The 12,075-nt window shown below is 38.7% G+C and overlaps 1 protein-coding gene across 3 annotated transcripts in view; it reads right to left on the bottom strand.

Annotated features, from left to right (window-relative positions):
• The window catches only part of paqr3a (progestin and adipoQ receptor family member IIIa), a 22,302-nt gene extending 10,613 nt beyond the window's left edge, over nt 1-11,689 (bottom strand). The window contains exons 1-2 of one of the 3 annotated variants that reach the window (XM_016669156.1): nt 11,589-11,689; nt 9,901-10,154 (exon numbers count right to left, since the gene is read on the bottom strand). Coding sequence is in view for 1 of the 3 variants with exons in the window: in XM_007547392.2 (XP_007547454.1) it covers nt 424-493 (70 nt within the window). In the remaining 2 variants the exon portion in view is untranslated. Of the gene's footprint in view, nt 1-423; nt 716-9,900; nt 10,155-11,588 lie in introns of those variants that run through there. The other 2 variants (XM_007547392.2, XM_007547394.2) reach the window with 2 other exon arrangements.
• Between the last annotated feature and the right edge of the window lie 386 nt (nt 11,690-12,075).

Raw genomic sequence — 12,075 nt, 5'->3', positions numbered from 1 at the left:
AAACACCGAAATTTGAAATGTATCTAAAAAATGTTCTAAAAAATAAAACATGGAAATTTTTAACTTTAAAAAGTAAAAACTTTACTTTGAAAAAAAAATCTCTTTAAATCAATCTTAGACATTTTCTATAATAATTAAAAAAGTCTAAAACTTTCAACATTTAGAGCTCAGAAATCTACAAATTTTTTCTAGAAAATTTCTGAGTTTTTGGCAGAAATATATCCCTCTTTCTTTCTCCTCTCTGCAATGACCATAATATGCGATCGTACGTTGCACATTGTCTCTGTGTAAATGAATAAACGGCATAAAAGTGGTCCAATAAGGAGGAAAAACTCTGAAAATACGCCTCTAATCAAGTGGAAAACACCCAAAAGTAAAATAATGTTTTACAACATATTCTGGCAGCTTGGAAGTCAGATATACAGACATAAGAGGTAGCTGAAGTGACTGCGGCTGCTCTCGGGCTCCAGTTCCTCGTCTTACACCTCCCCATCGCAGACTGTCACCAGGAATCCTCATCAGAGCCAGAGTCCTCCGCAGACCTCTCAGGTGTGAGGGATGTTGGTGATTCCCTCCCGAGGGAAGTCACACTCGCTGCTCCCTCGGCTGTTTACACCCCCACTTTAATTGCCTCGTTCTCAAGTGGAAGTGTGTTCTTCATTATCACTTCTAATACACCTCTCAGCGCATCCACTCTGGCAAAGTGTCAGCTGCCACGCCAAGTTAAGACTGGAACTCGCGCACGCAGGGGCAACCAATAGAAATCCTCTGCGAACTAAATTGATTTTACAGGACCGCAGCCTGCAGTAATTTGTTACAAATGCGGAGAAGGAAAACTCGATCATTTTAGATACTAAAAGCCAGGGTCATTAAAATGAACTAACAAAATAAAAGTTTAAATTGAGAAAGCATTTTTGTTAGTTGAAATTAATAAAAACCGTAATTAGGAAAACGATAACTAGCTGGAACTATATTGTGCGTTTATAAAACTAATTCTAACATGTTAAAATTATAGATATAATTCCCCTTGATCTTTTTTATTAGCCTTTCGACCTGACGTGCAGTTTACGTCAGCTGTTGGCAAATTACGGCACTCCTAATCCTCCTTGGCGGCATTAGCCTGTCCGCAAAATGGCGACATAAAAAGTTGAGAAAAAACTCAGGAATCGGTACATATTTTTAGAAAATTGTATTTTCATTACCCAACCAACGTATACACAAATACTATATTTTGACCTCTTTTTAACTCTGATCCTAAAAATTAGCCAAAGTATGATAAAAGTAACTAATAAAAACTAAACATAGTTAAACATATTTAACTATTAATTAAATAAAAACTAGCAAACACAACCCAAAAACTGATTAAAACTTAAAAAGTCACAATGAAATACAGCTAAACTATATCGACCCTAACCCTGCGTCATAGGGGGTTAGGGTCAATATAGCTCTGGGTTTAAGCTCTGAGTTTAAGAAAATAGTTTGACATCTGGGATGTCGTTCTGATCCGTATTTCTCAGTATTTATCTTTTCTTCTTGTCTGATCTCCACTCCGGTAACAAATCTGATTGCTGCTCCTTACAAGCAGACATAGTCGCTGTGAACTCAATTATTGCTCTACAACTGCTCACTTTCTGCACGTTTTCATCCCCAACACTAAAAACAAATGTGTTTTAATTGCAGCTGGCTGTCTGTCCAATCCAAACAGGGCGCTGTTAACCGGTTTAAATGGAGGCAGACAAGCCTCCAGGCTACCAACGTCCTTTGGGACTGTCAGGGTCATCAGCTGAACACGACGCCACACTGGTGCGCTCCTCTTTCACAGCTAAAGACCCATGCTGCGATATTAAACGCACTGGATGTCGTGCATCTTTTCACAGATGTTAGAGTCACATTGAGTTGGCTGCACATTACAGCAAAGAGCAGACATTAAACATGACAGAAGTAGCACTGCATACTATTTTCAAAGCTTTTCAGCTTTTTTCATTTGGAACAAAAACACTTCAGTGTTGATCTGTTACATGTCCAGGTCAGTTTAACTACTACAAGACAGGCTTAAGTGGTTAAATGCAAAATCTATGTGCCAATTTTTAAGTCGAATTGATTACTAAAATAATCGTTAGCTGCAACCCTGAGCAAGCAGGTGGCGACAATGGAAAGGAATGACTCCTTTTTGTTACAGGGAGAAACCTCCAGCAGATCCAGCCTGAGTACAGAGGTTAAGAATCGGCTTGAGAAACTGAAGATCAATACTTTAGTTAAAAAGCTGTGATCTCCAGTCGGGCCGTTTGCAAAGTGAACGGAGCGTCGTCAGCAGCCGGCTGCTCTCATTGGCTTTATTTATAGTCTGCGCCACGAGACATCTGCTGGAGACGAGACTCTGTCCTCTGTGTCCACACTGAGCTTGTCAGTGTTTTTTTGTTTTTTTTCCCTTCGAGGACCCCGGCCAGAACAGAAGAGCGGCAGAGGCCTCCTCCAGCAGGACCAGTGTCCTCTCCGGTCGCTTTCTCCACGGATCTGATTAGCAGGACCGGAAGACAGAGGGAGGCTTCACAGTTTGTCGCGTCCCGCGTGTTAGCCGATGTTTACTCGATCTGAGAGCTGTTGTTTGTTTGGTGTCTTCAGTCTGCTTGTCGCTCGCCACTATTTCGGGACCCTGACACTTGGATGTGGCTCGACAACCTCCTGATGCGGCCTCGCCTTCCTCCTCCTCTTCCTCCATGCCTCAGTGTCACACAGAGTTTCTCTTCCTCTCCTGTTCTCTCCTCTTCGCATCGAGGACCGTGCTCCGGGCCTTGACACAAAACGCTGCAGACAGCTCTTTGCTCTTCCCGCAGAGTGGGGGGTGAACTCAGTCTGCCGCAGAGAGATGAGGAAGAGGAGGGGGAGTGTGAAAACATTCTGCTGATGTGTTCCTGAAAAGGACCGCCCTGAGAAACGCAACATTTAGAAACAGAAATCACCTGCTGAGGAAATAATGCAAAGATATGCAGATGTTTGCCAAGAAAAGACGCAAAAAAACAACAACATTATCGTTTATCGCAATGATGTCTGGAACAATTTATCGTCCAGGAAAATGCATCATCAAAAAGGACTTTTTTCAAGCGGACATCCACATCAGACGCCTGTCCTCTGAGATTCACTTGAAGCCAAACAGATTCAGTTTGATGTGAATATCTGAAACAAATCAGGTGTTTGGCTACTTAAAGATATTACCACCAACTCGTATGACCATGAAAGTTGGGGTCGTACTAGATATTAGTACAAACACTAATTTCTTCACTAATGTACCAGTTTAGTTTTCAAAGCCAATTGTTTTTTTTCTGCTCTTTTGCAATTTTACTGTAACACAGTTGGTGAGACTCTGAAATTGTGCATAGTTTCATTAAGGGTGCTGATTTAAAAGACCTGACATGGCAAAAACACCAAATCTTACCAAGAATGTTTGCAGTGTACACTGTAAAACAAACTACATAGGAGATTGTTTTAAGTAAATATTTCCTTAATATTGATGAAGAAGTTCTAGTTCCACTGGCAGATTATTTAACTTATAACATAGGAAAAATATGTTGCATTAAGTGAAATAATTTGCCAGTTTAACTAGTACTTTTAATCAATGTTAAGAACTTATTACTGACATAAAACAAGCTCCTATATCTTGCTGAAAAATTACTTTAGTTTTGTCTTATTTGAAGTGCACCAACATATTTGAACAAAAATACTTAATATTTTTAATTTTTGCAGTGGAAGCAAACTTGTCATTATTTAGAGTGTTTGCTTCTTCTGTTTCTGTCATAATGTTCAGTTTCCAGTGTTGGAAAGATTAATGCAAAAAATGTATCAAGACAACCAGTAGCATGATGTCAGACTTTGTTTACAAAATTTAGAAAAATCCCAGACTATCAGGAGGTTTTGGTGAATGGGTGAGAAAATTTAACGCTCTAATCTAAAACTCTAGACACGTCATTTCATTCAAACTTCATTTTTTTCATATGGCTTGCAGATTTTGCACAGTCATTGTTTTCTTGAGGCTTAAATGAGATGAATAAAGTAATGCTGTGGGCTTCCCTTGTCTGACTAACTTAAATCTAATTTTCTCTGCACTCATTTTTAGATTAACATATTTGTATGCCTGTTAATTTATTCACTTATTTATTTATATTTAGTCATATTGAATTACTTACATCACTCTTAGGTATTTATACAGCTCTGTAAAAAATTAAGAAACCACTTATTTTACTCTATGAACTACTGACAACATGTCTCTGAAATTCCAAGCAAAAATTTAGAATTTATTTGCAGAAAAGGAGAAAAGGTCAAAATCACAAAAAAGATGCAGAGCTTTCATATCTCAAATAAAGCAGAGAAAACAAGCTCATGTTCATTTAGAAACAACAATACTAATGTTTTAAGTTTGGAAGAGTTCAGAAATCAAAATTTGGTGGAATAACCACGAGGTTTTCAATGGGGTTCAGAGAAGTGGGTTCAATTTATTCCAGAGACTTTAGAAACTTAATTTCTTATGGTTTTATTTGTATTGAACATATTTAACACCTTAGAGGGAGTAGCTTGTCAATCAATAAAGTATATTCTATTCTTTCTATCCCCACCAAATTCATGGTTTGGTTGCTACGGAGTCGCCATAGCAACCATGACTTGTTCTAAGTCAACTCAGCAGATTCATCTTTTGCAGATGAATTAACCACAGAGTAAGAACAAAATTCCTTCTCAAATTCTGAGGAAGCTTTTTGTTTTTCAAATAAAAGTTTCCCTTTGGTTAAATAAGACAACGAGAGTCAAACACGTCGATATATAAATTCGGACCAAGCAGCTTTGTTTCTGAATCCGACTAAAAACTGAAAGTGAAATGTCTGCATGGACAAACGTTGGAGTACTAATATATGAGTTTATCCTTGAAGCATCTGGCCCGCTGAGCGCTTTCTGGGAATGAAATGACATTCCCGCTTTCTGTTTGTTTGGGCAAAGTTTCATCTGTGTAACAATATTGAAAGGCATTAATCTTAATCCGCAGATTTTACGTGTACTTTTTTTAGTCTTAGAAGATACATCTGGTTCTTTGACTTTTAATTCCTGCTGTGAGTGCAAAGGAAAAGTGAAAAACAATTTTTTTCTTCTTCTTTTACAGTAGCGTAGGGATTATGGAGAAGGGCAGAGTGATGGCTTCAGGACACTTTGCTGCTGTTGGGAATGGGATTACAGCTCCGTCATGTGTTGCACTTTTTTTTGCAGCTGGACGAAACTTAGTGGTAATCCTTAATGGATCAAAAACAGAAAGCTCATCCTTATCACTCAGAGAAACTAAGCTTAATGACACAAGGACGATGTCTGCTTGGTAATTTCTTTCCCTTACATTCGGAGTGATGCCGAAATAAGCCCTTTATTACAAAACTCTGCAGAGATTGCAGCTGCATATGCGCCGTCAGTTATCCTCTTTCTGCAGAGCTACACACAACGCAGATTAGTTTTCCTGACTTTTGCAAAGAAGATTTAGATTTTAAAAACAATGTAATTGTGGATTTTTATTTTTATTATTTTATTTTGTAACCTGGAGAGGTTTTTCATGATTGTGACATGTAGCGATCAGAAGCTGTACGGCATATTTTAATCCAGCCCAAAACACCTGACCAGAGATGGAAGTTTTTTTTTTCAGGTTAGAAAACTCAGAGGTGGAAAAAAAACTAGAATGCAGCTGTGATAATAAATGTATTTAAATTTAACTACATTTTTATTTAATATGTTAAATTATACATTTTATTTTATGAATTAAAAATATTTTACAAATAATTCTACAAAAAGTTTACTGAAACATTTTAGCTGCATCTATCACTATTAGTGAACATATTTATATCAAGCTTTGATGTCTGCATTTTATTATTAGAAATGGTCATTTCTGAGATCTAATGGAATAAATAAGAATAAAGTAGAAAATATAAACCAGCTTAGCTACATCAAAAACAGGACTGAAAACCTTACAAAGATTATTTTATCCGTTTTACTCCTTTTTAAAAATATGTACTAATTATATTTCTATTCTAAGGAAGAGAGGAGAAAAGAAAAAAATAAAGGGATTAGAAAAGAAATTAATAAAGAAAGAAACACTTTAAATTAGGCTAATAAAAAGTTTACTAACCAGATTAATATAAATCAATCAAACTTGTATGTCAAACTCGAGGCCCGGGGGCCAAATCTGGCCTGCCTTAGCTTCTTATGTGGCCCTCTAGATTCCAGACACCATATTACATCACTCGGTCCATCCAGTTTTTCGCAAATTTACGATCATGGAAATTTGCACAAAATCAACAGGTCCCCACTTTTTTTTCACATTAATGTGTTACTGTGAGTTTCTTGCCAATTTTCTGCAAAAATTATCAAAAACATTGGATTTTAGTGAGAGCTGACTCCCACCTGCAGGTGGCAGTGTTTCTTTACTTTTACACAGCAGCCTCAGTCTCAACTTACAAACAGTGATCGATGTGGCGAGTGACAAAAAGTCACATTTACCGCATAGTTTCCCAAAGTGTTCAATAAGCCTGGCGGGCCACCAGGCTCTGCTTGCTCCCCACCAGGTTAAGAATTGTTTATTTATTTGTTTTTGTTTTTTTTTATACACCAGTAACAGTGATGGCAAAGACGGGATAAAGAGTCTCTCTGGTGAAACGACTGGAAGCGCAATAGCAACATAGCTTGGTCAGTACGTGAAAACAAGAAGAGTGAAGTCGGGTATCTGTTTTTATTTAACACTTCCTGTCTTTACCGGTTTATGCGTTAACAACTTCAAATAATAAAAGTGACCAATCATGGATAAAGAGAAATTTTGGAGACTTTAATTAGGATGGAACAACTGAAGTGCAAATAATTGATATTTATTTATTTATTTTTTATGTATGCCATTTTAAATTTTTTAGTTGGTTTTTAGGTATTGTTAATAAAGTCTTCTAATAACACATAATTACAAACTCAATGTGAAAAGATGTCCAATATTCCATTTTAATTAGTACTCACTGAATTCAGACACCAATTCTTAATGTTTTATTTTCCCACGGGTTTTTGTCGATACATTTCGTCTCACCCAGACCTTGTACACACTCACGATCACAATATGACCCAAAATGAAGATGAGTTTGCTCTAAATGATGTCTGGTTTTTGTGAATCAGAGCTGTTGTAGGAGGAGAGGCTGCAGTTCCGGCCTCCTCCTGTAGAGGTCAGTCTGTACCTGCAGTGGCCAGAAGGCCACCCACTGAACAACCTGACATTAAGCAGCAGAAAGCTGATGAATCTAATCTGTCCGTCAGCGTGGAGCAGAACCAGTACAGTAACGACGACAGAATCCACAGATCAGGATTACGAGTTCAATTTGCTGCTCTGGGTGTCTACTTTTTAACATTAAAACAGGAAAAATTATATTTTTCTTGTACTTTACACCCTCATAAACCTTTAAATAATCTTCACATCATCTTAACTTTTATTAAATGGTTTTCTTTCTTTATAATAAAGTTACACACTTTGAAAAAAATGTTACTAAGGTTGTGTCTGTGTGAGACTAAACGTCTGAATGAGCAGCTCAGTGATTCACAGGCAGCGGATCACAGACTGGACCCAGTTGTTTGTTGTCACTCCTTCGCTGTGTGGCTGAAACAAAAGACTCACAGCTGCAGAGCCATGAGTCACACAGCTAAACGAAGCTTTTGTTTCACTCCGAAAGCTGCGGGGGGCGCTATGGTAGCTCATGGAGACATGAGAGCCCCCAAAACTGCATGAGGAATGCAGCAATCACAGCATGATTTATTCAAAGTTAGTGCTTTAAATCCTGGTAATAATTGAGGTTATGATTATTGTAATGGAGGATTGGGACACCCACATGATGAAAAATGGACAAGCAGACAAAAATCTGTTGATAAATAATTTTCTTTTCTCTAACCTGCTGTCAGGAAAATCTCAGAGTGCGGAAATGTTTTGAAGATCTGCAGCCACACTTTAATGGGCACTACCTCAGATTTCATCAGGATAATGGGTTTCATGTCTGCTGGTGTTGGAGGGGGAGGCAGCTGGTGGGACAGAGGAGATATCTGCAGCTGATTTCTTTTGTTTCTGCTCTCAGATCTGCAGGAATCTACAGTTTTTTTTTGAAGAGAGAGACGTTTTCAGACTGAAGGTTTGGAGAAGCAGCAACTGAGAGACGTCGATCAGTAACCTGTCAGTTCATAAGTAAATAAGGCCATTTCACTTCACTTGTTAAAAACTGGAAGATGCTACACTCACTAGTGGACACTTCTGGAATTAAGTCATTTTTTTTCAAATCCAAGTCTTCAACTGAAATTTATATTTTCCCATAAAATCCAAGACATCTAGGTCTTTTCTAACTCTGCATTGCTGTAGGATCGCATTGACTTAACATATAAACATTTAATAATCCTCTATTAATGTTTATTAACAGTTACTTAATTTCAGCTGGGTGGTAAGCTATTTTTAAGAAAGAAATGTATTCTGAGTAACTGGATCCATAATAAATCTAAAGTCAAATTTATTTGTATAGCAAATAAACTTGATCTCCTGAAAGAAAATCTCACTTTCAAAGGGAAATTATATCTGATATCTTTTTAATCATCCATTTTTCCATCCAGTTTTTTTCCTATAAGCTCTTCACACTTTTTAAAACAATAAATGAAGCATTAATCCCTTATAACTGCAACATATAGCTTTTATAAAACATAACATAACAAGTATAATCAGAAACAGATAACCTGTGAAAAGATCGATATCCTCCAACTCTTACCTGAGCTACTATTGCGATCTGAAAAAATGTGCTGTTCCTGACCAAAACCAACCAATCAGAGCCAAGAGGAGGGACTTGGCGCCATCACTCAACCTTGTGTACACGCTGCTAAATGTGCTAATAGTGGAGAAACAACTCAATGCTTCAGGAAAGACATTTATCCACTGTTAGTGATGGCAGTGCTAACTAGCTTTAGCATTCATGACAGACTGCTGACGGGGAGAAGCTCTAACATAGCAGGGAGAAGGGGAGAGGCTGTGAGCAGCGCGTACAAGAGCATGTACATGAGCGTGTACATGGAGCGTGTACATGGTGACTTATTGTCTTGACAGCACCAAGACAATCCTCCTCCTGGCTCTGATTGGCTGTTTCTGAAGTAAGTTAGCACTGGGAGAACTGGGAGAAGGCAGAGATTGATTTTTTCATAGATTACCTGTCTGATACACATCTAACCATCATAGTTAAAGTTGTAACAAATACATTAAAAACATATTTTTATGAAAGTTACATGCTGCAGCTATAAGCTCTTCGCACTTCAACTTGTATCATAGCTACACCAACTCTGTGTTGTTTGTGTTTTTAAAAAATGTATAAAACAGTGTTAAACAAAATGGAGACTGGTTCTCAGCAAGGTCATTATAGTGAACTAAAACTAATGGAATATCAAAAACTGAAATAGAGAGAACATTTTTGTGAAGTGAAATGTGAAATTGATCTTTTTCCTCCACACAAGTAGCTTACATCAGCTGTCAGCAAATTTTGGCTCTCCATAATCCTTATGTTAGTTCACAAAATGGTGAGTTGGTTGGTCAACAATATTTGTATAATTGTTTTGAAAATCTTCTGCCGAGTACTCCTTTCACAATTTATGTGTACATAATAACAACACGACCACCCTGAAGCATGCAAAAAAAGGAAGAAAAAAAAAAAACTACTAAAACAACTAAAAAAAAAACAACAATAAACAAATAATAACAACTAATGAACACACCCTAAAAACTGCTTAAGATATAAATAAAACCAAATGGCCCTCAAACGCATCTTGCAAGTTTCAGGAATGCAAAAAAAGGACGACACAAGATAAAGACAGAAAAACAGGTTGTAATACCTTCATCAAATGGCTGCAGCTGAATTAGGAGATGCTGGCGCTGAAGGTGGGGGTTGATCCGGGGAGTCCTGACTGGGCTGAGCCTGGAGGGAGGCGTGGATGTCTCAAGGTCACAGCAGCGAATTGGGATGGAGGCAGACTAATGAGGTTTTTCCGTTCTCTTCCTGCCCTGTACAGGTGGCATCACCTCTCTATCCTGTCAATCTTGTCCCCTCCTCTCTCACCCGTGCCGTCTTTATTTCCTCCCATCTTCTCTGCAAGGAGACAGAGAAGGGAAAAAAAAACAGAAAAAACTGTTTACTTCCGAACAGGCCTCCTAATCTATTTGGACTGGGCGTAATAGGACATTTGCATGGCGAGCACAGCGAGGTGTCAGCGATAACCACGGGGTTGTGACATCCCCGCCGAAATATGCTGAGCTTTCGCTAACCTCTCATCAAACACGCTGATCTTTATGGACTGTATCATATTGTGCCGTAATGTGCTTTATTGTCCACAGAATAAGCTTTTCTTAAAGGTAATTGGAAAACGGGAAATGGCCGCTATCGGCGGACTTTTTAAATACATTATTTCTGAAATGTGGCTCGTGTAATGACCCTGTAGGTGTAAAACGTGAGATTTATCTTGGCAGCAGAAATTGATCCATTTCACCTTTGTCTAATGGAAATTTTTATCAAGGATTATCAGTTTATGTAAATGAGTGTGGCCCCTGGAACGGAGGTGGGAACGGTGGTGTGTGTGCAGGGGGGTCGTTAATCTGGGGCCTCTTGACGTGTCAGCCTGGACATAATGCACCATCTCTCAGAGTGGCGATGGTTCTTCTCTGTAGCTTTAACAACCAAGCTCACTTGTAGACATTCAGCGGTCTATATAAAGGTGTTTAGCATTCAGGCTGAGATTAAATTGAGACTTTACAAACCTGGATGCTGCTTTCCCCCCCCACCGTTTATGACCTTGTTCTGAAAATATATCTCACTAAATTGATAAGACATAGATTTTGAAGGCCTTTGATGTTTTCATACCTGATAGTTTGGTGAAACTGGTTCTATTAGGGACTTTTGTTACATTTTCAGCTGATGCGGTTCGCTTTCACACTGCAGTCACTTTGAAAAACCCATTCCCCTCCTCACCTGTGGTGGCGCTGCACCAAAACCCACTGAAGGAAATTACATGAAGACACAAAGTGCAACTTCCTTCTTCAGAAATGTAAATAAAAATGGAGTGGCATCAGATTTTAGTGGTTTTAGGATTTCTCTTTTGGAGACAACAGAAAACTACTAAACTCTCATGCTAATACATTTTTGTTGAATTTATGTCTTCAAAGGTTTTTGTGTCGCTTTCTTCAGTAGTTTTTGGTGCAGCGCCCCCACAGGTCAGGAGGGGACCAGGTTTTTAAGAAGTCTGGTTTGTTTGACAGTGAAGAGTGGAAACGAACCACAGCAGTTGAAAATGTAACAAATGTTGCGGTTTTAGTCCGCGAACAAACCTCGTCTACCAGTTTATTGGGAGGAAAAACACCCTAAATGCAAACAGACCGGAGACCGGTCCCAAGGCAGGAAGCGGACTGAAGCGGACACACATCCTGGGTAAATACAACCAAAAAACACGAGAGTCTAACGCTAGCCGGAGAAATGGCTTAAGGTATTTTACCTACCACAGCTAAAACCTGACACCCTTCCGTTGCTTACCTTTCCTGAAGACGTGTCTTCTTCATAGGTTTCTGTGTCGTTTTCTTCAGTGGTTCTTGGTGCAGCGCCCCCACAGGTGAGGAAGAGAACAGGTTTTTCAAAGTGTTTGGGGCATTTGAGGCAGAGCAGTGTGGAAGCGAACCACAGCAGCTGAAAATGGAATAAATGTTGCAGTTTTGGTCTCCAATCGAACCAACTCTACCAAACTATCAGGAGTGAAAACACCCTATTTTATTACCACAAAATGTGAAAACATCCAAGCACCATAAATGGTTTTTTAAGGCAACCTTTGCGTCTCAGAAAGAATGAGCTCATGTCACTCAGGTATTATTCTCAAGATAAAAACGCTCCAGATGCCCACAGCAGCTCGGCGTTACTTCTGGCCTCATTATGCCCATTCATCACAGAGGCTCTCACCATATTTCCATATCATAAAACTTTTTGCAGACAGCTCTGTTATGTGCAGCGCTATGCGGTAACTCAGACA

The sequence above is a fragment of the Poecilia formosa genome, unplaced genomic scaffold (genome assembly GCF_000485575.1).
Source record: "Poecilia formosa unplaced genomic scaffold, Poecilia_formosa-5.1.2 Scaffold20, whole genome shotgun sequence".
Classification (NCBI taxonomy): Eukaryota; Metazoa; Chordata; class Actinopteri; order Cyprinodontiformes; family Poeciliidae; genus Poecilia; species Poecilia formosa.
Note: the sequence above shows the minus strand (reverse complement) of the source record. Positions and strands in the feature narration are given on the sequence as shown.